At 53.2% G+C, this 27,720-nt stretch overlaps 1 protein-coding gene across 2 annotated transcripts; it reads right to left on the bottom strand.

The window, feature by feature from the left end:
• Window positions 1-209: 209 nt before the first annotated feature.
• Window positions 210-27,720, bottom strand: VANGL2 (VANGL planar cell polarity protein 2). Of its 2 annotated transcripts, none has more exons than XM_059067092.2 (8): window positions 27,425-27,720; window positions 12,220-12,480; window positions 11,960-12,080; window positions 9,438-10,045; window positions 8,522-8,658; window positions 7,873-8,008; window positions 4,639-4,870; window positions 210-3,822 (listed from the first exon to the last, which is right to left on the bottom strand). In XM_059067092.2, the coding sequence occupies exons 2-8, from the start codon at window positions 12,288-12,290 to the stop codon at window positions 3,562-3,564; spliced, it is 1,566 nt and encodes a 521-aa protein (XP_058923075.1). In that variant the 5' UTR covers window positions 12,291-12,480; window positions 27,425-27,720; the 3' UTR covers window positions 210-3,561. The 2 variants fall into 2 exon arrangements, with proteins under 2 accessions (XP_058923075.1, XP_066895582.1); XM_067039481.1 differs by having other exon boundaries at window positions 3,508-3,822; window positions 12,220-12,398; window positions 27,425-27,598.

Raw genomic sequence — 27,720 nt, 5'->3', positions numbered from 1 at the left:
GAGTCTTCATGTTCTCAAGTGTCTCTCTTCACAGAATCAGTGTTCAGAATAAGCAACTTCCTTTTTCATTCATCCTGAAAAGAGTGGAGCAGTGACGAGCTCATGCTGCCCCCTCCTGGCCCACCCACTCTCTAACAAGGAGCATACATTCACTCCTGACCCTCTTTGGCTCCTTTTACTCCTGTAAAAAAAAGAAAAAACAACAGAATGCCCCCACAAAAGTCAAATGTCTTTATTTTATATTAAAAAATTTTGTACAGTTTTAGTTCCTATGTTTTAAGAAAAAAAATCCCTAAAATTGTCATAACGTTTAGATCCACTGCAAACTGTAAAAACAAGATTTTTATATATTAAAAAAAAAGAATTTACATTTTACAATTTTCTACATGCATGCACAAGGTCTCAGCTCTGTAACCCAAAAAAAGGAAAAAAAAAATCTAGATCCAACAGTGGAAAACTCTACATTTACAATCTCACTTGGAAGGAACTCAAAAATTCCTCTTCCTTTCACACACAGAACAAATCACAACAATCACACACCAGGACCGAATCCATCAGCAGATGCTGCCCCATGGGGAGGGCAGAGGAAAAAGAAGACAGACTGACAGACACCACAGAGGGACAAGGGAGCTCATCAGGGCCCAACAGAGAAAGAGAGAAGCACAAACTCTGGGAAACAAACGTTTCAGATGAGAAAGGATCCCAATGTCTCATGACAGGCATTGTGTTAGGGTTTGCAACAGAACTGAGGTGGGGATGGGGAAGTGAAAAGGTAAGGGCTGAAATGGAGGGGCTTGGGAAGAAAAAAGGAGAAGCTAACGGGAAATAAACAAGAATAGAAAGAGAAAGCACGAAGAGTAGTTTAAGAGAAAGGGACGAACGGGGACGGCGGCAGAGTGGCGAGGTAGGTGAAGGCCTGAGGCACAGCATCCTGGTGTGGAGGGAAGGAGGACCAGCCTTCCAAGGTGGTGAAAAGGAAGGCCTGGGAGGTGTGGTGGCGATGAACTAGGATGCCATGTAGTCACAGAAAAGAGCACTGGAGACACCCAGCCACAACATCCCTGATGGTGGCATATGGGGCGCAGGTGGTAATGGGTGGGCAACACCCCCACAGGGGGAAGAATGAGCAAATCCAGCATGTGATGGGACAGGCAAAGTGGGGGACACTGCTCAGAGGGACTGAGTCCGCTGCACACCCCACAGCAGTTCACAGCATGAAGACAACTTCCCATATAGGAGAAGCAAAGGACAAACACAGCCATACACTTGACAATTCATCCTGACTTTTCAAAAAATAATAATAACAATAATCAAAGAAGACAAAGATACCACAGTTCTGACGCAAAAGACCAAAACACTACCATTCTCAGTCACAGCCCTTAGTGCTTAGAGAGAGAGTCGGGGGAAAAAATGTCTTTTTGTTTTAGGAAAAGGGAATGAAAAAATCACAGTGATTAAAAACATGGCAGGTTCTTAAAATAAACATTCCCCAGCCCCTAACCTAGGGCAGCGACTCTGATCCCAAATACTTGCCCTCTCCCCACCCCAACTCCTCCTCAAACCACACCACATCCCACTCCTGCCCACAAAGGCAGTGACCCCAATCACCATCCAGGCCCCTTTTTCCAGGATAGTGAGGTATTTAGAAATGTGACCCAGAAGGGACTCCTCTGAAACCAGGTCTTTGAAGAGAAGGAAAAAATACCTTCCCAGGACCCCCAGGACAGGATGTATTTCACTCAGGCTTATCCCCAAACCCACATCCCCGGCCCAAGGCTGACCTCCAGGCCCTGCCTAGGTCAGCCCCATAACCCACCCAAGTGCAGACAAGGTAAGCACTGGCCGAAGAACCCTTCTCTAGTAAGTGGTGTGTGGAAAGATGTGCTTTTTCAGAAAGGACAGCAGGAGAAACAATCCCCAGGCTCCAACATGCCCAGGGCTGCCACTACACAGAGAAGAAGACTCCCTGGTAAGAGATCAACTGTGATCTTATCCCAGGGTGCACTCTGCAAGGCAAGAACCAATGGGTTTTCCAGGGGAAAGAGAGCTTATAAAGGGGCATTGTGAGTTATTCTGAGGACTGGCCCAGGGGACTGCTCCAGCCCAGCCACCAGAATGCTCCCCAACATGGGTGCTGGCTGGAGGTATGTGAGTACTTCTTAGTTCTATTCCCCTTGGCTAAAACTACATAATTTAAGGGTATCTGATTTAAAGGCTCAGATTTACAGTGAAAGTAAGTATTAGAAGGCTAGCAAATTTTGCTCAAGAATTCAGATTGGGTGCAAAGACTATGGAAGGTAAATGGGGTGAGGGGCTAAGTACCCATCAAAGGCAGCAATCTTGGTTCCTCACCCCAATACAGAGGGAGACCAGAGCCCAGAAAACCAGGCAGTGAGGGAACAGGGGGGACCCTGGCCGGCCAAGGAAAAGAGACCCCTGAGGCAAAGAAGTGGACTTAAGGCAGGGGATAAGGAGGAGCTGCTGGCTCCCCCCTCGAAAAAGAGATGAGGCAACAGGTCTCTGGAGCTGAGAGAAGAGACAGCAAGACTGGGGGTGGCTGGTGAAGGAAAGAAAAACATTTGGCTGAGACCACCAGGGTGGGTCAGGGTCTGCAAGCCACTAATTCTATATAGGAGTCTACGTGGCATCCTTCACTGGGAAGGGGGAGACCCGTCCCACCATGGTGGGAACAGAGGTGAAGGAAGTTCAGAGGGTAGGGGCCAGCAATGTTCATGGGGCTCTCTCCCGACCTTCCCCCAGCGGCTGCACAGGAAAGACCCCTTGGAAGAAAGGTACTGTCCCCCAGGGCCCAGGAAAAGTGGTCACAGAGGGTTTCCATCTCACTTTGCCTGTGATCACCCATGACCACACAAATCAGAAATGGAAGGTAGAGATTTCAGGGTAAAGGATGGGATCTTCCCTTGCTCTGAATATGTGTGGATGGGGGAGAGAAGCTCAAACAGCTGGAAGCAAATAACCCTGGCAGGGAGGCCCCGGACTCTGGGGCTGTGTGGGAGGATGCAGGAGGATCCTTGCCCAAGAACTCCGGCTTGGGGTGAGCGAGCAGGGGGAGCAGATCCACCTGCCGCCAGGAGGCCGCAGGTAGAGCTGCCCAGGAGTTTGGCACCGTGGCTCTCTGGAGTCAGATCGGCGCCCCCCAGAGAAACCCTTCTGGGGGCCACTGGATAGAGCTGCTTATAAGAACCTGGGTTCGAGAGTGGGGCTCAGGTGGGCCCTGTGCCCTTTCAGAAGAGACTGTCACCGGGGGAAAGGAGAGGGAGAGAGGCACTGGTTCCTGCAGGGCCTGGAAGGATACAAAAGTGGGCGGGGGGAAGGAGAGGGAATTTCCCAGATACTGTTGACAGCAGGATGCCCTCTCCAGGTTCACAGGGGGTAAATAAGGAAGAGGGGAGGAGACAGGTGGGGGGGTGGTTAATTCAAGTAGAAAAAAAAACTAGAGCAAGAGGAAGAAGGTGGCAGGAATGTGGCAGGGCCTGAGGGCCACACCCCCACCACCCTCAGGAGCCCCCCGCATCTCCCACTCCCCCTGCTGTTGCACAGTCACACTGAGGTCTCAGACTGCAGCCTCATGACAAACTTGTGCGACTTGGGGTCCACAAATTCCTCGGAGAGTTTGAAGAATGGGACCTTCTTGGTGCTGACCACCAGGCTGAAGTCCTGGCGTTTCAAGAGGAAAACAATGCCATCCTTGAGCCCGTTGGTCACCGGCTCCTCGCTCACCAGTGTCCACTGCTTGGCCAGCCAGCGTTCCTTGTGGTACTGGATGGTGGGTCCAGCCACCAGGTACCGCTCCAGGAAGGCCTGAGGAAGGGAGAAGGGACTTCACAGGAAGTTCTCCCTCCCACCCACCCACCCTCCTTTACCCCTCGGGGGGTACAGCTTCCAAAGAGCACCAAGATGTCCCCAGGCTCACTCTCTGCAAACAACCTCAGAATGTTAGAGCAGGAAAGGGCCTGAGATCATCTGCCTCAGACCCTAGCTTATCAATGAGGGATCGGGAGCCCACGGAAGTGATATGGCTCAGTAGGGTTGGGACTGGGACCCAGCTCTCCTGACCCCTCATCCCCAGCACCTGCTATGACCCGGGCAAGCCCTCCCTCATCCTTCCTTCTTCTCCCTTCTGCTCGTATGGGTAGCATCCAGCAGGGCTGCACCAGCAGAAAGCTAGAGGTGTCACAGTTAAAGTGTAACATCTTTAGTCACCTGTACACCAAAGATGGCTCAGGGGATGCGAGTCTAGGAAGTTGGCTGTAGAGCTGAGGGTGGGAATGGCTCAAAAAGAGCACAGTGCAAAGAACATCTTCTGGAGGTGAGGGGGGTAAATGTAGGAGTTTGGATCTGAAAATTCCGGAACCCCTACAGAGATGAGAAATAGGTCTCAACTATTCCCAAAATGATCCTGAAATTCTCTCTTCTCTGCACCATCTAAGAACTTTGCCCCATGCAGAGATGGAGTGGAGGGAGTACAGATGAGAGAAGAGACTATACAGAGGTAGAGGTGAGAGAGAGAGGGATGGAGGGTACAGAAGGAGGTGAGAGAATAAGGGAGAAGGAAGTGGAAAGGAAGGGGCCAGAACTGGGGAAAGAGGAAGGATGCCGGGGGCAGAATGGGCCTACCTTGGGTGTCATGTCGTGAGTGATGCAGAACTCAAGGTGCTGCAGGATGCTCTCCATGGTGTGGTAAGGCTGCTGCTTGGTGGTGCGAAGGTACTTCTGCATGGCACGGGCCATGGATGCGAAGATGGCCTGGGCCGCCTCCCGTGGATCCATCACCTCCCTGGGGTTTTTCTGCTCCTCTTCCTGCAGCCGCTTAATGTGAGTGAAGGCCTCCTCCACGGCCACCACAAGCCTAGGGGACATGAGGAGTATGGACCAGACACGAACCTCTCATCTTCCCCCCAGCTTCAGCCCTCCAGCAGCCTGAGTGAGGTCAGGCCTTAGTGCTCTCCTGAAGCAGTATGCACCCAACTGGAGTCAAGAACCAGGCTTTGGGGGCTGTGTGTGTGCATGTGAACATGCATGTGTGCAGCTGGGGAGAGGGGGAGGGTCTTTCCCCCTCTAGGGATAGGAAGCAGCTGTAGAGCTCAATGAGCTCAGCCCAGGGACCCAAGGAGGACAATCTAGTGTCAAACCCAGAGAGACAACTATGGATCAAACCCTAGAAAAAGCCTTCTTAAGACCCCCCAAATCACACTTCAGTGGGTGAAAAATTAATAGCTATAACTACATCAAAATGACAGATGTCTATTCAACCATGACAGCATGGGCAATGTTAACTAACACCTGGGGTGGGCAGAGGTAATGCAAAAAATATGTTGCAAATCAAGAAGGAAAAGGTAAGAACAGCATAGATAATGGGCAAAGGAGTGAACAAATAATTCGTAAGAGAACTGAAAGGCTGAGAAAGAGATGAAGTCGTCACTGGATAGTAATGAGAGAATTAAAATGTTAATAAGATATTACTTATTCATCAAAATGAAAAAAATTAGGAAGATGACCAACATCCAAATATTGGTCAGGATGGTGGAAGATTTCTCTGAGTACTATGCAGCGATGAGATGCAACAAACCAGATACACAGACAAGGGTGAATCTAAAAAATATACTGTTAAGGGGGAAGCAGGGAAAAGAAGCCAATTTACATTAAAAGCATAGAGACAGGGACCTCCCTGGTGGAGTAGTGGTTAAGAATCCGCCTGCCAATGCAGGGGACACAGGTTCGATCCCTGGTTTGGGAAGATACCACGTGCCACGGAGCAACTAAGCCCGTGTGCCACAAACACTGAGCCTGTGCTCTAAGAAAGCCCATGAGCCACAACTACTGAGTCCACGTGCTGCAACTACTGAAGCCCACGTGCCTAGAGCCCGTGCTCCGCAACAAGAGAAGCCACAGCAATAAGAAGCCCACGCACTGCAACGAAGTATCGCCCCCACTCTCCGCAACTAGAGAAAGCCTGCGCACAGCAATGAAGACCCAACGCAGCCAAAAATCAATAAATAAATAAATAAAATTAAAAAAAAAAAAAAAGCATAGAGACATACAAAACAATACCAGTATCCGGAAACCCAGGAACCTGGGGACTTCAAGCAGCTTAGAATGGGATTCTGGGCTAAGTAAATGTGTGGATCTGTGTAAGTCTACCATGTCTCTGTTTATTCTTTTGCTTCCCCCAAATGTCTCAGTAAAGTTTCTTTTGAAAAGATCCTTTTGACTCAGGATCTGAACCAAGGGAAATAGTTTTCTCCTGGTTACAACCAAGGTAATGGGGAAGGAAAGGGTCCCCTATGGTGGTGGCAGCACAGGAGATCCAAAGACCCTAGTCAGGGCAAAGGTAGAGGAGGAAGGGGACATCTCCGGTTTCCTTCCCATGAGGGCCTTTTCTGAGACAACTGGAGACTTGCTGGAATGTCACAGAAATGGAGCTGCTGACCTTCAGTCTACTGCACTCTCATGTAAGAACAGGGTCAGGGCTACCTTTCTCCCTGGAAGCCTGCAGGTCATGTGGGAGGAAGGGCAGAGTTCCATGACCCTCTGCTCCTCCTGCATGGAAATCCCAACAGACCAAGGTGGGCCCTGGCAAACAGTAAGCACCAAGAAAGTATCTTCAGGCATGACTAGCATTCACATAACAATGTGAACAGGAAAAAAGGAGAAGTGAGGACAACGTTTAAGAATTTACCAAGATATGGGCACTAGAACCTCATTTTTTTTCCCCCGGGAAATAAATGGATATTATTTAATTTATTTTTTTAACATCTTTATTGGAGTATAACTGTTTTACAATCGTGTGTTAGTTTCTGCTTTATAACAAAGTGAATCAGTTATACATATACATATATCCCCATATCTCTTCCCTCTTGCGTCTCCCTCCCTCCCACCCTCCCTATCCCACCCCTCTAGGTGGTCACAAAGCCCCGAGCTGATCTCCCTGTGCTATGCAGCTGCTTCCCACTAGCTATCGGGTTCTACATTTGGTAGTGTATATATGTCCCTGCCACTCTCTCACTTTGTCCCAGCTTACCCTTCCCCCTCCCGGCGTCCTCAAGTCCATTCCCTAGTAGGTCTGTGTCTTTATTCCCATCCTGCCCATAGCTTCTTCATGACCATTTTTTTTTTTTAGATTCCATATATATGTGTTAGCATATGGTATTTTTTTGCAGGTAAAAATGTACCATCTGCTGAGCAAGCCTACAAGATCTACTGGAAGGAGGGCTAGTCTAGCCTCAATCCCTGCCATTGCCAGGGAGGCTCACATCCTTTAATAGTCCCTGCTCCACTGTGTAGGCAGAATTCAAATGCCCCGTCTGCTTCCATCAGATGCCCATTCCCTGGTTATCCAATAATCTGGGTACATTTTGCAGATGCAATGAAAGTGCTGAGTCAGTTGACTTTAAAATAAGGAGATTATCCTGACAGGTCTGGTCTCATCACATGAGCCCTTTAAGAGCAGAGCTTTCTTTGGCTGGTGGCAGAAGTCAGAGAGAGACCTGGTCTTGCTGGCCTGGAGGAAAAGGTGAACTGCCTCTGGGTCCAGGTGACAAGGAACTGATTCTGCCAACAACCTGTGAGCTTGGAAGGGGACTCAGGCTCAAACGAGAGTCATCTTGATTTCAGCCCATGAGCCCTGAGTGGAGGGTCCAGCTCACCTGTGCCTGACCCATGGGACTGTGAGACAATCAATGTGGGGTGTTTTGCAGCACCGGGTTCATGGTGATTTTTTAAGGCAGCAACAGAAAGCGAATGCACACACCCCACCCATATCATCAACAGTTACAGAAGCCGATGGTCTTCCTCTCCCCAGTCTATCCACACCCAACAGCCCCCAGCACCCCCCCACACCCAGGGACCCACCTGGCCCTCCTCTTGCGCACCCTCCGCTCATGCTCGGCCTCCTCGTAGTAGTATTCGTTGTGGCTGTTGTCCCGCCGCCGGGCCGCTGCTGCAATCACAGCCCGGGACTGGCCCGTGGAGTTGTTGGTGCTGTTTTCTGCACAGGAGCAGGAAAGAGAGGGGATGGTCACTTCAGAGCATGGCCTCCTTTCTCACTCCAGGAAGTCTGGAGCCAGCAACCTGATGTATCCAGAGGAAGCTGTGTCCACCCCCCAGCAATACCTCCCGTTCCCAACCCTCCTGGCCGCGTCTGGGAGAGGCCCACAGGAAAGCAACAAGGAAGGCACCGGAGGGCAGGAGTGCCATACATGTTCCTCCCCAGAGCAGGAGGTTCTGGAGCTCAGAGAGCGAGGGCTTAGCACCAGGGCTGATGAGCAGACGCAGAGGAGCCAGATTAAGGGGACACACCATAGCATAAAGGGACAGCAGGTAGAGTCAGCAGCTAAGACCAGCCACCTGGAGTTAAGGAAAATGACAGAACAGAAGGGGCTGGGGCATGGGCTGGGGAAAGGAGAAAGCAAGGGAAGAAGGGGGAAAGAGAAACAGGAGGCAGGAACTTGGGAATCCTGCTTGGGAAGAGACCAGGAGGCCGAGGAGCAGGGCCGCTCACCCTCTCCGAGGGAATACACCTTGAAGCCAGACACTTTCTTGGCCAGGACGGACTTGGGCAGGTTGAGGAGGGCAGGGTTGTAGACAGGGAAGTCATGGTAATACTTCTCCAGGATCCACACTGCCACGCGCTGGATGCTGTGGGGGACACGGCAGGAGGGGGAGGGAGAACGGACAGACAAGGGGTGCAGGGGGAGGGACACATCAGGGCAGGTTGGCAGGGCAGGAGCGGACAGAGGGCAGGGACAAGCTGCTTCTGAGGAGCCTGACTCAGGGCCTGAGGTCTACTTACCAGGCTCCCAAGCCTTGCCCAGGGCTGGGCCTGCCCTGCCGTGCTGAAGCCCAGGGGAGAAAGGGCATTGGGCCAGGGTCCCCAGCCAAGGGTCACCTCCTCCCCTCCATCATTCTCCCCCCAAGATTCCCTGCAGGGCCAGGAGGTGCTATTGCTACTCTGGATGGCCAGGGCGGGCATCCTGCCCACAAGTTTAGGGGGCGCTGAAGAACTTTCCTCATTATCTTTTCCTCTGGGGGGTAGTCCCTCCTCTGGCCAGCTCATCTCTGTGACCACTGAGTGCCCTCAAGAGGCTGTGCCTCCAAGAAAGAGCTAGAAACACGATTCCAAAAAGCCCCTGTTCATGCCCCAAACCTTTTTCCTCTTTGGTCCATCCCTCTCTAAGATCCCCGATCTCTAATTGTCTGTTCATCTATTCACTCCCAAGTCCTAACTCCCGCCTTACCTGCTCCAGGACCCTTAGCCTGACAAACGCTGTTGAAAACCTAGGATGTGCAGAGTACGCAACTCCGTCCCACACAGCCCTCCTAACCCCTCCCTTCCAGCCCCACTATCACACCCTCCTACCCTAGGGTCCTCTCAGCCTCCTCCCCAGGCCCGTCTGCCTGCCCCGACGCGCCCATACCTGAGATGGCCCACGTTGTAGAAGCGGCTGGCCCCGTCGGTGGAGCGCACGACCTTGAGTGTGAACTGAGGCTGGAGCTGGCGCAGCTCCAGCAGGACCACAGCCAGGTAGTGCACGAAGAGCAGGGCATCTACCAGTGACACGGCAAACTGCACCACGCCCTGGTAGCTGCGCTCGCGGGCGTCCAGGATGCGCACGCCGTAGAAGAGCCAATAGGAGACGACGAGCAGGAAGACGAGCACCATGAGCAGGGCACGCAGCACGAAGACGCGGGGCAGAGAGGCCTTGGGCCGGCGGAAGAACAGGGCCCAGCTGCCCAGCAGCAGGATGAGCAGCTTGAAGGCCACGGAGATGAAGAGGCCCTCGCAGGCTGTCCCGCACGGCTCCAGCTCCTCCCGCCACAGCAGTGGGGGCAGCAGCAGGAAAGCCAGCGGCGTGAGGAAAGAGAGCAGAGCCAGCGTGGCCCCCGCCGCCACGCCCAGGTGCCGGGAACAGTCCAGCGGGACGCTGTCCTCCATGTCCTTGGCGATGCGCGTGAGGTCATCATGAGAGATGCTGTGCTCCGAGGTGCCCGTTACTACTGTGGTCGTCTCCCCCCAGTTGTCGTCCTGCATCAGGAGGGGCCGCAGCAATGTGGGGAGAGGAGGAGGAGGCAGGGACACGGGAGAAAAGGTGAGCGGAGAGAAGACAGAGAGCAAAGCAGGGAGAGGAGAAAAGAGGGTAATCAACAAACATGCAGCCACCAAAGTATTTACTGAGCTCCACGGCATGCCCAAGCCTGGCCTCTTCAGGGATGGGCCATCTGAGACCTGGGCCCTGTGGGAGCTTCATGCCATCAGCCAGACAGCAAAAAGCTACCCATGTACCCTCAGAGCAGAGGGTACAAGACAGATGCCAGGGAGCTGCTCAGCCAGAGACTGAGATCCGAGGTCAGACTCTCCAGGCAAAGCGGGCAGGCTCGAGCAGGCCACCTGCAAGGCCAGGATAAGCAACAGGTACCTATCCTCCAAGTATGGAGAGCCACTCAAGGTTTCTGGTTAAGGGAGTGACCTGACAAAGGCAACATGGTGAAGAGAAGAGGACACCGGGAGGAAGGGTTGGGGAAGGTGAGTGACTAATGCGGGGGAAGTGAGACACAGTGCAGACTTGGGGCCACTCTGGGTCTCTGGTCCTCCTGGCTGGCTCTATTGGGCCATCTGAAAGCCCACCACACAGGGGCTGCCTGTTCCTGAAGGCAAGTGGGTGGACAGGCTGAGGTCCCCTGGTGCCCTTCTGAGTGTGGTCCACTCAAGCTGTTTCTCTGCAGGGGCTGGATGCCATCCCTCAGAGGAGCCCCAAGACCACCAGTGGTCATCCGTGCCTACACCCTTAACTCGTGGACAGTCTGGGAATATGGAGTCACATTATGACACCCAGGGGATTCAGGCTACAGGACAGAGACACAGAATGGGGAGTGTAGGAGACTGCCTGGCAGGGTCAGCGACTAGCGGGTGGAAGAATCTCCTCCCCGAGGAAAGGAGAAGAGTCTGACCAGAAGATGAAAAGCGGAGGCGCTGCCTGCTCTCAGCTCAGGGAACCCTAATATGACCCTCAGCCACACTGCCTAGGCGCTCGAAGCATCAAGAGCCTGGGCAATCGTCAACAACAAGGAGCTGATCAGGTCTCAGGGTCACTTCAAGAATTCAGGAGGCCAGGTCTCTGGGAGAAGATGGGATTGGGAAAGAGAGAGAAAGAACATTTCCCTCAGGTAGTGATCTGCTCCCAAGACCCAGGAATCCCCAGTGTCAGTCACAGAGATGTCCTGTGAAGTCTCCAGCTCCCTAAGATGCTCCCAAGAAGAAAGAAAAGGAGGAATGAGACATGGACAACCTCACAGTCAACTCAAATCCTGCCTCTGTCTTCTGCCAGCAGAAGGGTTCTGCCCCCTGACCTCCCTGCCAGGTGCACACAGTGGGCCAGAGAGGCTAGACCAGGAGCAACCTGCTCAGCCCTGTCCCAGAGAACTCTCTTGCAGAACCTCCTCCGTCTCCCCAGGCTCACTTCTTCTCCCTCCCCTTTCTCCATCGACTCCTCCCACCTGCCCTAAGACCAGAGGTGCTATTCTATAGTCCGACACCAGAGAGCGCTGGAGTGCCAATGCCTTTAGGCTCAAGGAAAACTCAGGGCTGCCACACCCCCAGCCCCTCCCACTCCAGATTCCCAGCCCCCTAACTGGCTGGCCTGAGCCCAGAGGAGCCAGGCAATTCCCATTACACAGCCCAAGTCACATGGGTCATAAAGACGAAAGAGGCAGCTGCTTCCAAAGGGATCTCTGAATTCTACTGAATTTCTACTGAATTCTACGGAAACAAGGTCCTAGCTTGGGACACTTAGCAGAAGTATGACGCAAGATGCCCTTCCTGATCTGGTCTCTGTTGGAAGAGAACAGGTTTCCAGGCCCTTCCCCTTTCTGATGGACCTCTAACTTCTCCAAGGATCAGTCTGGAAAACACCTGGCTAGACCTCATCCCCCTGACGCTCACCCGCTCATCCCCTCTCGTGGACTCATTGTCCAGCAGGGGCTCCCCTGGAGCCTGGATCGTCACCGACTTGTCCCCACGGCTCCCGTCTCGGCTCTTAGAGCGGTGTCGGTCCCGACGGTCCCTGCAGCATGAGGCCAGGGAAACAGGCACAGGAAGTCAAGGGGAGGACCCGGGTTTCTCAGCAGCCACCCCCAGTCCACCACCCCTGTGCATGCTTCCACCCCTCCCCCCCACCTGCGTCACGCCCCACGCACACCCACCTGTGCTTGCGGGAGCTGCGGGAGTGGCCCGACTTGTAGGAATAGCCTGAGTACTGGGACTCGGTGTCCATGGCGTCTGAACGCCGCGCCTTGTAGCGCTCCAGGGCCACAGGCTGGGGCCTTTTGGGGGGCCCCACTGCCACCTCCTTTAGCACCGACTTCTTCAGGCCAAGGGGCACCTTTAGAAAATCAACCGTCACCCTGAGGGACTCTATTTTGCTGGACGGGTGGGCTGGTCTCAGAGAAAATCAAGCGGCCCTCCTGAGGAGAGGAAGCAGCTGATTAGGGGGAGCCGGAGCTTTCTGTGGGGTCAGAGTGGAGAGGAAGGCCATCCCCAAAAGGCAGCTGCAGGAACCCCAGGGGAGCCTTGCCACTACCTGAGAATATTCCACCCAGGTTCCTGCTCTGTCCAGTGGGCCCAGTTCCTCTTGACCTGCCTCCTAGAAAGAGCACCCCCAGACTGTGCCAAGGGCTCAGGGGTGGGGGAGGATGGCCAGCAAAGGCCACCCAGAATGACCCAACACTGGACCCCCTGCAGGGGACAACCAGGCAATGCTTTCCTATTCTCAGCCAGGAAAACTAAGACTCGGAGAAGGCAGGTTCTGGCCAGGCCAACTGGTTGGACCAGTGGAGACCATAGCAGGAGGCAGCTAGCTCTGTCCAGAGGCTACCCCAAGCCTCTCCTTCTCTCCGCTCATCTCCTCCCACTCATAAGTTCTGAGTGTGCCCACAGGGGGCTGCCTATGGCTGCTTCTCTCGGCATCCGCTCCCCAGAATTTACGTCAAACACACCCATAGTTACTGCCAGGTCAAGTTGGCGGCTCCTCCTGAAGCTGTGTGTGTGTGCGCGTGTGTGTGTGTGTGCTTGTGTGTGCGCACAAAGCGGGGGTAAGGAATGGAAACTACAGATCACATGGTGGGAGGCAGGAGGAAAAGGTGAGTAGAAACCATTCTCTGAAAACCTAACATCCTGAACTAGGCAAGGTCATGAGCTTATCTGGCTATTTGTGGGCTAAGGGGCAGCATCTTTCTTCTATACTTTCACCTTCTAGTTCTGCAGGCAGAAGGACCTCTCCTTCTCCCCTCCTCTCTTACTCTCAACCAAATCCTGCTCATTCCTCATAGCGCAGCCCCTACCCCCTCACGAAAGCCCCCACCTCCCCCAGAACCCAATGTTACATCTTCCCCTCCAACCCCGACCCCACCATCATCATCCCCGTGCACTGAGCAGTCATTTCCTACCTTCACTCACTGAGTCATCAGCTCTTGCTTAGGCTCCTTCTAGGAACCATATACCCTGCTAGGCCCTGGGTACAGTGGTGAAAAGACACTGAGTTCACAATCTAGCGGGGCAGGTGCACACTAAACAAGTAAACAGGTGAGTATAAACGACTAACCACATCAGTGATGAAAGGAGAATAACGAGGACAGTATGACAGACAAGTCTGGGGAGTGGGGCTCCTTTAAACTGAGTGGTTCCAGAAAGTCTGAGAAAACAACAGCTAAGCCTGAAAGAGCACAGAATTTAAGCAGGCAGAGAGGAGGGAAAAGCCTGCAGAGCTCAGAATCCCCCGTGGAAGGCCAAAGGCAGCAAAGAGTTGGGTGGACCAGTGGAGCCGGAGCTGCGGAAGGGAGAGGGCAGTGGAAGGTGAGGCTGAAGAGGTGGCTGGGGGCCGGGTTATTGCAAACTCCATGGGTCAGGGGAAGAGCTCATGGGAATCCTGCAAAGGGTTTTAGCTATGCAGGTATGGACTGGAAAGAGGAGAAAGCAGAAGTAGGGAGATGAGTAAAGAAGTGACTACTGGGCTTCCTTGGTGGCACAGTGGATAGGAATCTGTCTGCCAATACAGGGGACACAGGTTCAATCCCTGGTCAGGGAAGATCCCACATGCCGCGGAGCAACTAGGCCCATGCACCACATCTCCTGAGCCTGTGTTCTAGAGCCCGCAAGCCACTGCTACTGAGTCTGTGTGCCACAACTGCTGAGGCCCACATGCCTGGAGCCCGTGCTCCACAAGAGAGGCCACCACAGTGAGAAGCCTGCACACCGCAATGAAGAGTGGCCCTCGCTCGCCGCAACGAGAGAAAGCCCACGTGCAGCAACGAAGACCCAATGCAGCCAAAAATAAATAAATAAAATTTAAATTTTTTTTTTAAAAAAGGAAGCGACTACAGTGGTGAGGCTTGGATGGGGCAGAGCAGCAGAGGAGATGGGAAATAGTCACTTTTGCGACATATGTTGGTGGTAGGACCAACAGGACTTAATTGGACTGCGTGAGGGGGAGGGGAACGTCAAGATCTCTGGCCTGAGCAAGAGTGTGGTGGTAGTGCCATTATTAGGTGGGAAGACTGGGGAGGCAGTTGGTGAGTACCGTTTCCAGTGTGCTGAGTTCATGGCTGTGAGACAGGCTGTGGAACAGGCAGCTGGTGTCAGAGGAGCTGGACTCAGAAAAGAGTCTGAGCTAGAGGTATGGATGGTGTGCAAGGTCAGGGGAATGGATGAGATCACCCAGGGAGAGGGTTAAATAGGGGGTCCCTGAGAACCCCAATATGTAAACGTGTCCGAGGAAAGGAATCAGGCAAGGGGCTGAGAAGGCAAGGCCAGAGGAGCCTGGAGGCCAGAAGAGTGGGCTCTCATGCAGCCAAGAATTAAGAGTGTTTCAAGGTAGGAATAAAATCAGCCAGGTGCTGCCAGAGGTCAGTTACGTTAATTTGCTTTATGCAGTTGTTAACTTTTCTCCGACTGAACTGAACCATCAGTAACTTGAGAATAAGAACCATGATTGAGGGGCTTCCCTGGTGGCGCAGTGGTTGAGAATCTGCCTGCCAATGCAGGGGACATGGGTTCGATTCCTGGTCCGGGAAGATCTGGAGGACCTTGCCACGGAGCAACTGGGCCCGTGAGGCACAGCTACTGAGCCTGCGTGTCTGGAGCCTGTGCTCCACAACAAGAGAGGCCGCGACGGCGAGAGGCTCACGCACCGCGATGAAGAGTGGCCCCTGCTCTCCGCAACTAGAGAAAGCCCTCACACAGAAATGAAGACACAACACAGGCAAAAAATAAATAAATTTATTTAAAAAAAAACAAAACATGATTGATACATATTTGTATCTACCACCTTCCCATGGACAGATAGCAAGTAACTAATACCCACCTGACTCTCAGGGAAACTGCAACGACTGTAGGGAGATGAAATCAATGCTAAATCCATTCATTTATCCTCCTAACAGAGTTATGTGGAGGCACTCCACAGCCTGGTGATGTCTGTCAATAGCCCCATGTCAAGGCAAGTGTGTGACAGAAACATACTTAGGAAAACAGAGACACAGTATCTTAACCCACCCTAAACCTTTCTAAAAACTTTTGCTACAGGGCTTCCCTGGTGGCGCAGTGGTTGAGAGTCCGCCTGCCGATGCAGGGGACATGGGTTCGTGCCCTGGTCTGGGAAGATCCCACATGCCACGGAGCGGCTGGGCCCGTGAGCCATGGCCGCTGAGCCTGCGCGTCCAGAGCCTGTGCTCCACAACGGGAGAGACCACAAAGGTGAGAGGCCCGCGTACCGGAAAAAAACAAACAAACAAAAAATCTTTGCTACAAACAAGGCCTTGTTCATCTCCCTGTCTGTAAATTACATGTTGGGCTCCACTACCCCGTCTCCCCCAAGAACCCATTCTACTGGTCTAGTCCCTGATACAGTTCAGACACATCACCGGCAGCTCTCTTGCTGTGGTTCAGCTTATTCTTTCTAGTCATCCTCCTAAAAACTGAATTTCACCAGGAGGTTCAAAGAGAATAACTGGGTTACAGAGTAAGAGAGGTGGAGAAATAAAGATGAAAAGGACTGCCATGGACTCCAGTCCAGACAGAGACACCAGAACCCAGACTCTCCATCTCCCCAGCCTGAATTCTCATGTCTGCCAGAGCCAACAGCAAAAAGAGCCTGGGATTTGCACCCAAGTATCTGAATTCCAAGCCTAACTCTCCCACTGATGAGCTGTGTGACCATGCGCAAGTTACTTAACTTCTCTGTGCTTGGCAGCCTGGTAGGCTCATTGGTAAAATAGGGAAAATGATACACACCTCGTGGGGTTGCTGAACGTATCCTGGGGGTAAAAGAAGTACTTTAATAAACTGCTCAGCAAGTAATAAGTTAAGTAATTAATACACTCTGGCTTCAGGATCATTCCTGCTTCAATCCCCAGATACTTCCTCTGAGACTTGGGAAAGAGGTGGTATAAATAAATCCTGCTGCTTGTACAACTAAAGTCACACACACACACACACACACACACACACACACACACACACACACACACATCAGACCAGAACCACCACTTCAAACACACCCAGGAGGGAAGCTGATGCCATTGTGCTTCCCCTACAGATAAATTTCAAACCAGACAAGGGTGCCAGTCCCCTCCCAGCCCTTTGTTCTAAGCTGCCCTGGCCTAAAGCTCCCTACCTTCCTCCCAGCTATTTATTAAAGACCCAACATAAACCCAGCTCCCTTGGCCTGTTTCTCCCACCCCTACCAACCCAACTCAAGGTGCCCAGAAAGCACCAAAACATGCTCCTCCCTCCCCTACCAAACAGAGGGGCCAAAAGTGAACCCAATTTCTGAGGCCCTTGCCTGCTGTCCCCTCAAATACCCCAGGAAGCTAATCCAAGCCCTGCAGAGGCTGTGGGGAAGGATGGGAGGTGAGCAAAGAGAAGGGCAGAAGTTCCCCTTGTTTAATCGGTCTCAGGAATCAGGGGTTTGGAGGGTCTCCTGGGTGGGCAGCGTTCCCAGGAAAGAGAGTGGGGGAGGGGATCACTGGATGAGATCAACAAGTGGAAATGTGGGAGGCATGACAGGACTGGGAGGGAAGTCCGGACTGCTGTAGGGCAGGGAGTGCCCTGGTTTGGGGGGTGGGAGGCTATAAAAGGGAATATGTTCCATTGCTTTTCACCTTGCCCCCACCCCACCCCAGACACACAGACACACTCACCCGGTCCCCTGCTCAAACCAACCATGGATTATCTGGGGTTGGCCAGAAAGGAGAGCGGGAGGGAAGAGAGAGGCTGTCACAAAAAGGAGACCCTTCTCCCCTCCAAAGGCCTTTCAGAAATAAAATTAATGGAATGTGTCTCAGTATCATCCCAAGAGGATTGGGAGGAGGGCTGGGGGGGGGGGAATGTGGGGGCTTTTGTCCCTGCTGCCCAACTTCTCCCACATTGATCACCATGGCAACCAAAGCCCCCCGTTGCCTAGGTGATGGCAGCCAGGTCCTGGAACCCATACCCAGCATCCCAAGCGAGAGAGGTTATGGAGGTGGGGGGGTAGGGACAGAGGGGGAGAGAATGGGGTTTCTCCTCTAGCGGCCCCAGCTTTTGTATAAGCTCTGGTATCAGGTTTCTTCAGGAAACAATCAGAGGCCTCTGGAAAAAATACACTCAAAACCGGGCAACAGGCAGAGGGAGAAGGCCCGGCGGGGGGGAGGGTGGCATCGGAGGGGTCTGTGTTGGCCAAAAGTCAGACCAAGACTAGCCCCTTCACCCCTGCCCCACTCAGAGGAGCAGCCTAGGCAGACAAGGCCTCGGGCACAGACGCAGGCAGCCCCTCGCAAGGCGCAGCGCTTGCTGAGGGCCGCAGTCACCGCCTCCCCCTGCTGCTCTAGCCCCGGGCCACCGCAACACCCGGCCCCAGCTCCTTTCAGGCCTGGGGTGGGGAAAGGAGAAATGGGCATGATCACCTCGTTAGACCCTTCCTGCAGAGGAGTCTGTGGACCCTTGCCCATTAAAGGTCTCTGACACCTATACTCTTCAAAGATACTGAAACACTATGCTGTACATGTGAAACTAACACAACAGTGTAAGTCAACTATACTTCAATTTTTTTGAAAAGGTCTCTGATTCCTACACAAGAGCCTAAGTCTTACTGCATGTGCCCTGCACCCTCTTCCCCACTACAAATCATGGGAGGTGTGGACATGTGGGCCCCCAGCCCCATGGCTCCCTAAGCTTCACCTACCACTGCCTCTGTCCAAGGATATCAATGTGAGTTCCACCCAAAGTGCTGGATGCCCTCCCTCCTGGGGGGCACCAGAAGTCCCATCTCCCAGCCCAGTATCCAAGGAGCTAGATGTCTGCCCACAGAGACCAAGCACCTTGCCAAGACATCAGCTAGTGTGAGGCAGAGCAGATTCCAAGTCACAACTAACTGTCCCACTTGGTTTCTCCTCCTTGCCACATCACTCCCTGAGTTTCATGGATGTGCTCAATCCAGGCCGCCCTGTCAGACACTGGTAGAGGCAGGACGTGTCCGACGTTGGGGGAAAATGCAGCACCTAACAAGCTCCCAGGGAGGAGAGGGAGGTTCCAGAACCTCTGACTGTGCCCACATCATTCTCCACGGCCCCCCACCACCACAGGAGGAGACAGTGGACTGACGCACCCAACTCTCGGTAGGTCCCAGCACTAAGCTAGAAGAGGCCTTCCAGGTGCAACCCCAAGTTTTACAGATAAAAAGGTAGGACTCAAAGAAACAAGGGTGCTAGCTCATGGTACTATATCCGAGGCAGCCCTTTCTCGCCTCCGTTGTTAGAAAGACCTCACTAACACTGTGACTCTGAGGCGTGCTCCTCTTGGAGTGAGACCAGGTTCCTCCACGACACTCCTTCTGGACTCTGGTTCCTGGAATAGCCAAGACTATGAGAAGGCCAGGACAGGAGAGAATTCACTGGCTCCTGCCCTACCTCCTCTTCCTCAGTGACAAAGGGACAGAGACTAGACAGGCCTAAGCCTGTTGAGACAGTTGAGACTGAAGAGCCCCTTCCCCTGTAAGGGCTGGTTTCTGCCTCCACCCACCGACCACTCCTGACTGAGGATTTCAGTGTTCCTTCATCATTCCCATCCAGCCTTGCGCCATGGACGAGCCCTCCATCCCACGAGGCCCATGCTGGGTTCTCCCTACCACGAAAAGAACTAAGGCACAAAGTGGGCCAGGACCAGCCCCAGGCCCTAGACCAAAAATGGGATTTTGCCCCCCCACCGACTCCTGTACCCTGAAAAAGGCCCCAAATGTCCTTAAGTGACAGTGCTGTCCAGGAGGCCAGAGGGAACAGCTGGATCTCAGTGGGCTGAGGGGTAGGAAAGAGCCGGACGCAGAAGTCCAAAAGCTGGCACCAAGCCCCGCCCCTGCCCTGTTAACGGGCACTCTCCCAGGATGGCCCCAGACATGAGCTCACCCTCCTTAGAGCCCTGGGGCATGGGGCAGGATCCCTCTCCTCACTGGGCTGAGGAGCAGGGGAAGAGCCGTGCTTGGGTCATGCAGACAGTCTATGCTTCCAGAGTAGCTGTTCACCACCAGACCCCAGTGCAAGGAGCACTGCAGGGGAGGGCCCATGGATTGGGCTCCCGGCCAGGATACCTGAGCTTGCATTCTAACTGAAAAGGAGCTAGGGAAGCCATAGCCAAGCCCTTCTCCACCTACTTCCTTAATTTCTCTCGATCTAAAGCAGGCGGGGAGACTGAGGACCCTCCAAATCCACAGACACAGGCACATGTACACCAGTACTCGTATTCCCCCTCTGAAACCTGGAATGGCTCCTGTCTGCCCCGCCCAGCTCCACCCACCCTGGCCAGGCAGGTTCTGTAGAGACCTGCTCTGCTTTCTCTCCAGCATGCCCACCTCCACCCCAGCTCTCAGAAAGTCCCTGCCCCCAACGCACTACACACAAGTACACGCATGTTGCACACACACCATAGCGCTGCATTCCCTGCCTTCCCCAGACCCATTCCCAGTCGGTCTGGAAAGGAACACTGGGTGGGAGGAAGAAGTGCGTGGTAGAAGGGACCAGTAATCCCTTTGGCATCTGTCCCAGGTGGAGGCCAGAGGGGAGACAGGATGCTAAGCTGGGGAGAAGGTAACCGGGGCTTCCAGATGCCTGGATGCTCTGTTAAATTTTCACCAATGAGCAGGCCCCATAATTCCCACCCACCAGGCTCTGAGCTTCTTCCTCCCTCAGCCAGGGCAAAGAACTGGCCCCTACGTGCCCACCACGTAAGCTACGGAAGAGCCAAGAAGGAGAATAGGTACCTTGAGTTGTCCTCAGGGACAGGAAAATGTGGACAACGGGAGGTGGGCAAGCCACGCTGACCCAGAGGCCAACTTCCTGTGCACTCCACATGCCCACATCCTCACGGAAAACAAAAATGCCTCCGCCTCTTCTTAGCCTACTGTCCTAGATGGGCCCCACCTGTCCCTAACCCCAAGAGACCTTCAAAGCCTGCTCACCCAGCGCCCACCTTGGGGTGGGGGTGGGGGGTGAGTAGAAAGCAGCTCCTCGGGATGAGGAGTCAGCCAACCTTAGGTCTGTACGTGGATGGGGAGAGCTGTGACGTGGGGACACTGGCAACAAAGGTCAGTTTGTGTGGGGAAAGCAGTAGGGAGGGCCTAAGGGTGCAAGACACAGTGTGACTAGGGGTGCGGGTGGCAGGCCTGGCTCTCCCTGGGTCTCCCCATTCTGAAAACCTTCTCCTCTTGCTTCACTCCAGGGCCTCTGACCTGGTAAATCAGCCAGTTCTTATCTAGGAAAACCGAGCCAGCTGAAAGGCCCAAGCACCAGCCAACCTCCACTGTCTCGACAAAGCCACCACCTGAGGTTTTCACTCTTTCTGAGGAGCCTCAACATCCCCCAACCCTTATATCTGCCACCCCAATCCTAAAGTAAAGCAGGGGACAAAAATAAGTGTTTCTGTTCAAACTCAGTTGCTTTCTAAGTTACTGCATTCACACCTCGGGCTCAGCACCTGTTCCTGTGTACCTCCACCCACCCTAAAAAGCCAGAGTCCCCTCCCCAGACCCTCACACACAGACACACTCTCTCTTCTAGCCAGAGTGGGGGAGCCACGAACTCTCTGGTGAAACTCTCTGGGGTCTGAGGGATATTGTTAGGGGGTTGCTGGAAAACTCTACAGACAATGAGGGCCAGGCCCTTCCAATCAAAATAAGACTCCATGGGTTATGGTGGCCGGAGCCCCCACGTGTGAAGTGACCCAGGAGACAGGAACAGGCCAGCCCCTGGGGATGTTCTGCCCAGGTGGCAGGCCTGCCCCAGGCTGTGACAACAAGGTGCTCCTCCTAGGAGACCCCATTCCTCCAGCAGACTGACACCCCCCCTCAAGGGTAGACTTCTCTACTCCTCAGGCTGACATCTGGACTCATGTCTGCTTTTCAGGAGATGGGGGAATTATTCAAGTTCGAGATTAAAGACAATAATGAACAAAACCTGAACTAAATGAAATGAGAGGAGGGAAAGGTGGAAAGAACACTTTGGAAAACGGAAGGGAAATGACGTCAGATAGACCTAGCATAGCCTCTGAGGAGCTATGTAATCGTAGATGAGTTGCTTGCCCTCTCTAAACCTCAGTTTTCTTATCTGTAAAATGGGGATAATTGTGCCAACTGCAGAAGGCCAAGTGTTCAATGAGATAATGTATACACAATATCACGGAGTAAAGCACGTAACAGATGCTCAATAAAATGTTAGTTTCCACCTCTTTCTCCTATAGAGGGTGCATGCACAGCCGATCCCCTTCACTCCCTGTTCCCATAACCTCATTGTGAGAAGTAAGACCCCACCCGGAATAAGATGGAAACAACACTTTGGCTACAGTGCTGGCCCCAGCCCCCAAATGACGGCCCCTGTCTAACTTAGACCACACCCAGGTCTGAGAGAGCAGCCAAAACCCCTCATCCCACTCTCTGCCTCTTTCCTCAGGGACTCCTGTATCCTCCAGCCTCTCTCTTCCCCTCCCTCCTTCCACACTTACAGTTAGGCAGGGCCTGGGCTCTAATCACCTCCTTCTCTCCTGCAGGCGCTAAGCTCAGCTGTTTGTGGAGTGGCAGGAGAAAAGGCCCCAAGCCTCCCACCCCACTCCAGCCCCCAACTTCTTCCCACTCTCCCCTCTCACTGCCCCACCCTGATTACCAGGATATCCTCAGCTCTGATGATTCTAAGCCCACTTCTCCCAAATCCGTTCCCAGCTGTCATGTCTGTAATTACCAGCCTTGCCAGGGGCATCAGACAAGCACAGCAACACCTAATTTCCAAAGGGCCCTGCCACACAAGGCCTCTGCCTCCTACTCTGAACCAAGCAGTGTGGAGAAAGGGATGGAGAGAGTCTTCCTGACCCACCTCATTTCTCTCCACATCACAAGAGAAAAGGTGACAGAAGGTTGCCCAAGTCAGATCAGCAAGAGACAGAATATGAACAGGGAAGGCTGCTGGGGAACAAGTGTGAGTAGGATTTACTCCCAGGCCTTTTCCTTCACCTCTGCTACCAAAATCTCCCCATGAACAGGGGTACCCACCTGGAGAGCGTGAGAGAAATTTCAGGTCAATTCGGAGAGAGGGGAAGTCAATGCCCAGTAAAACAGGAAGATGGGTACCCACAGGGATGAGGGCAGACGCACACTGGAGGGAGCTGCCCAGGAAAGAGGAAGAAAGAGCAAGTTTTAAAAAGTCCCATCTGCGACCCAGACTCTAAGAAGAGGCAATAATACCCCAGCCTCTCCTCTCCCTAATACCTCCATCCCCAGATGACCACACAGGACTTCATTTTATAGGCAAGGAAACTGAGGCCAAAACCCCAGTTAATACTTCAAGATCCAGTAACACCAGCAGCATGTGGCTCACCAGCACCCCTGGTTCCTTCTATCTCATGCTCTGCCTCTACCTGTAGCACCCTCCCCAGGCCCCTCCCTGCCTGCCTAACTCATCCTTTAAATCCAGCTAAGGTTGATCCACACAGTGGAATATGATTCAGCCACGAAAAGGAGTGGAGGTGTGATGCTACAACATGGATGAACCTGGAAAAAAATATGTTAAGTGAAGGAAGCAAGACAAAAGGCCACACATTGTATAATTCCATTTATATAAAACATCAGAATAGGTCAATCCATAGGGACAGAATGCAGATTGGTGGTTGCCAGGGGCTGGGAGGTAAGGAATGGGGAGGATACATTAACTTGTATCCTTAATGGGTACAGGTTTCCTTTTAGGGATAATGAAAGTGTTTTTAGATAGAGGTGGTAGTTGCACAACACTGTGGGTGTACAAAGTGCCACCGTTCACTTTAAAATGGCTAATTTTAGGGAGTTCCCTGGCGGTCCACTGGTTGGATTCTGCACTTTCACTGCTGAGGGTGCGGGTTCAATCCCTGTTTGGGGAACTAAGATCCCACAAGCCGCACGGCGTGGCCAATAGATAAATAAATAATAAAATGGCTAATTTTTTTGGCCACACCGCGCGGCATGTGGGATCTTAGTTCCCTGACCAGGGATCGAACCTGCACCCCTTGCAGAGTCTTAACCACTGGACCACCAGGGAAGTCCCTAAAATGTCTAATTTTATGTGATGTGAATTTCATCTCAGTTAAAAAACATCCAACTAAGGGCACATTTCCTCCAGGAACCCTCCCTGGCACCCATGCCAGGACCAAGCACTCTTGTTCCACATTCCGGTGGCCTCCTGAACACACCTCCACATACTACTCACTGGGTTACAGTGAATCGGCATGTTTATGCACATTTTCCCTATGAAAGCTGGTCTTATTCACCCCTCCATCCTTTGTGCTTCACACAGCACCTGGCAAATAGTAGGCAGTGCCCAATATGGTCTGCCAGAAGAAGTGCAGAACCAAGGCCTAGCTCTCCTCCCCAACCCAGAACTCACTCCCTTAATAATCATCAATCAGAACCCAACCCATTCCAGCTAACGTTTACTGAGGGCTTCCCAAGTGCCAGGCACCATGTGAAGTACTCTCTATATATTACTTCATTTAATCCTCATAAACCTAAGAGGTAGGGCCTATTATTAACTCCATTTTACAGGTGAGGCTTCAAAAGTTATCTACTCTATCTGAGGTCTCAGAACTAGAAAGTGGCAAAACCAGAATTTAAGAGCAGGCTAAAACCCAGGGAAGGAGGACACTAGAGGTTCCTGGAGGAAGGCCCAATCTGGGGAGGGAGGATAGTGCCTTTTTTTTTTTTTTTTTTTGGTAAATATTTACTTATTTATTTATTTGGCTGCGCCAGGTCTTAGTTGCGGCAGGCGGGATCTTTGTTGCGGCGTGCAGGATCTTTTAGCTGTGGCATGTGGGTTCTAGCTCCCTGACCAGGGATCGAACCCAGGCCCCCTGCACTGGGAGCACAGAGTCTTAACCGCCAGACCACCAGGGCAGTCTTGAGGATAGTGTTTTAAGACATCTAAGAGGCTGAGGAATAGGTTTTAAGAACCCGCCCAATGTCACAACACTTTTAAGTACTAATTCCAGCCAACTCTGCTGGACGCTTCCCTTTGGCCTCACAGTGTGGGGAGCTGCTCAGGGAGGAATACCAAGGAAAACTGGAGACCCTCAAACTCAGGGGATGAGGGGCATCCCAGATCTCTTCACTGTTCCCCACAAAGCTTCTGTAAGTCAAGTTGATCCCCCTCTAACTGAAAGGACCTCTTAGAAACCAAGTAAGCAGATGAAAGTCTGTCCTGCTCTAGGGACAGGGAAGGGGGCCCTTCCTCCGATCTCAAAGGAACAGAAGGAGCAGAGGGGGCCCCCCAGAGACGCTGGCCCCAGAAGAGTTAGGGGGAGAGAGGGCAGCAAGACAATGGGGGAGGAGGGGGCAACATGGCCACTAGTTCCACCATGAAGTACTTTCAGAGGCAGCCTTTCCCAATGTCTGACCACAAGTCCTCTCCTCCTTGGAAGAGCCCCCCAACACACACCAGTATAATACATCATGCATGCAGTGAGAGGACAGGAGCGAACAAGGTACCCTGGAAGGTACCCCAGAGCACACCATCCTAGGTGCAAGAGCCTCGATGGCCCTGGGAACCTTACCCCTCAGATAGGTGTCAGGTTTGGGGCAATCATGCATTTTTTTAATCCAGTCTTTTCCTTCTCTGCCCCACCCCTCCCAACATTTTCTGCTCTTAATCTGGGGGCTTAAGAAAGGTGGGGAGCCCTGAGGGCTAAAGAGGGAACATTCCAATTGCACATGCCCATTAGGAACTCCCATTAGGGAATTACCCAGAGACTCTAATGGGCCTGTGCATTCACAGCCTCAGCTCCTAAAACTGGGTGCCTCAATCTAACCTCTGGCAGCAAAAGGAAAATGACTGAGAGTGAGATGGGCAAACAAGGCACGCATCCCAAAGATGGCCAGCCCCTTCCCTTCATCCCCAAAGAGAAAGAATGAAAGAGACAGAGAACGTAGATGCTTCTCTGGGGACAGATACATCCACTTCCCACCGCACCATCATGACAGTGAGTACAGCCCTGGATGGGTGCCTGCCCCTTCCCCACCACAGGGACAACTGCCCTCCTGGCAAGCTCAGCCCCTATTCCTCACCCTGAGACCTGGCCCCAGACCACAGCTCCATCCCAATCATGCTTCTCACCAGCAAAAAGAAAGTGTGATAAACCATACAAACACACCTGCAGAAACTCCTGAAGAAACACCCTCCACTGCCCTCCCCAGAGCTCCCATGCTACCTTCTCAACTTCAACATGCTACCTTCCCTTCCCATGGGAAGGGAACCCAAGATGTTATGCACCGGGTCTCATCCCTCCAGGCATGCTCCTTCCTCTGGCCTCCATTCCATACCAAAATCCCAGACTCCTCGGGAACTATAGGATCCTACAGGCAGGGCAGTTAGTGGGCTCTGAAACAGCAAACTCCAAGATGGCTTTACAAGAGAACTGTGGCCGGAGGGGGCTGAACTTGGGCTGGGAAGCCAAGAATGTAGCCTCTCCAAGCACTAGAACCCTACCTATAAGATGGAATAAGAGGATGTCCCTCTTATTCTTCTCCCTGACTCCTCCAATCCCCCAGGTTCCTCTAGGACTACAACCTGAACCCCTGTTCCCTATTCCCCACAACACACACCCTTGTCCAAAACAGGCACCTCATAAAATGGCCCACTCACTCCCACCCATAGGTCTCAGATACTTAAGGCACTACCCTCAAAACCAGGGCAGGACCATCCAAGAAGCCTCAAAATCCTCCAGGCAGCCCTCCTTTTGGGCTCTCTGCCAGGAAAATCTGCCTGCAGAGGCAAGTGGCAGTACCCCCAATACACACTCAGAAATACACACACCACCTGTGTGTGGTGTGGCAGGCACACGCTGGTACTTATCTATCAACACAGGTTACATACAAGAGAACACATTCACTCGCATCTCTTTCCAGTACCCAGATGCACACACACCTATCCAGGTATGCCCCTTTCTGCTCTTAAACACCCACCTTCCTCAGTACCTGTCTATCTCTTTCCCATAAACCCCCACCCAGTTCACACACATAGATACACACCCCTTCCCCAGAGTATACCCATAAATAAATATCCAAACACACCACAGATACATGGTCAGCTCCTCCTTGGGTGCACACACACTCGGGCACAGAAAAACACCTTCATCTCCAAACCCACCTGCAGGAACACGCAGCACGTCAAGGTGCACACACACACAAAAACAAAGAATCATGCACACTGATGCTCCACCAGGCCTTTAAAACTCACCAATGCAGAGCCCACAGTCCCTCAAATGGGTAAATATGAGTGGAGAGAGGGATGCCGGTGCCTGTCCTCTGGGCCCCGATAGGTAACACAGTGCCCGGGTCTGTGGCCTCCATCCCCATCATCGACCTGCACGAACACCCCCTCTACTCTCCTCGGGCGGGTCTCCCCAGACTCCACATCACACTCTCAACGCATACCTGCCCCCGGCCCTCCCCACACTTCTGAGGTGTATATGCACCCCTAAACACCCTCGCCTTCCAACACCTCCAGATTTCGATCCTTCCACCGCCTCTCTCCCCACCTCCAACACACACTTCCAGCCTCTGACTTCAACCGGCTCCCCCGGTAACATTAAGGCCCCCGCTGGGCGCCGGGCCCCGGGCCCAGGAAAGTCCCCGGCTCTCCAGGCCTGGGCTCCGCCCCCTCCCCACGCGCCCCATCCTCTCCCCAAAGTTGGGGGGGCACTCCGCTGTGCAGTGGGGGAACAGACCGGAAGGGGGTTACCCCGTGCCCCCCTTCCCCCATAAGCCATCCCACTCGCTGGGGGACCGGGCACCCCCTGGCCCCTTGCATGATTGTCCCCTTTTCTGTTTCCTGTTTTTTTTTGCAAACTTTGCCCGCACCCCCTCGACCCGGCACTCACCAGCCGCTGCGAACTGCCGGGTGGGCTCCGCCGGCGCCCCACTCGGCCCGGCGCCTTTGTATCCGCAACGTTCCGGGTCGCTACGAACTCCGCGCTCCCGGACGGGCAGCGCGGACGATGGGGGGGTGTAGAGGGGGGCTCCTGAGTCTGGTCGCCCCCTCTCTGTCCCAGATGGCAGTCTCTTCCCCCTCAGGGCCCCAGGGGCAGGGGGCCGGGGGGAATGCGGGGCGCTTAGGCTCCCATGGCGGGACCAAGGATCAAGGAATCAGGGATCAGGAATCAGATCGGGAACCGGC

Source organism: Kogia breviceps, chromosome 1 (genome assembly GCF_026419965.1).
Source record: "Kogia breviceps isolate mKogBre1 chromosome 1, mKogBre1 haplotype 1, whole genome shotgun sequence".
Classification (NCBI taxonomy): domain Eukaryota; kingdom Metazoa; phylum Chordata; class Mammalia; order Artiodactyla; family Physeteridae; genus Kogia; species Kogia breviceps.
The sequence above is the reverse complement of the archived record's forward strand: the minus strand, read 5'-3'. Positions and strand labels throughout refer to the sequence as shown.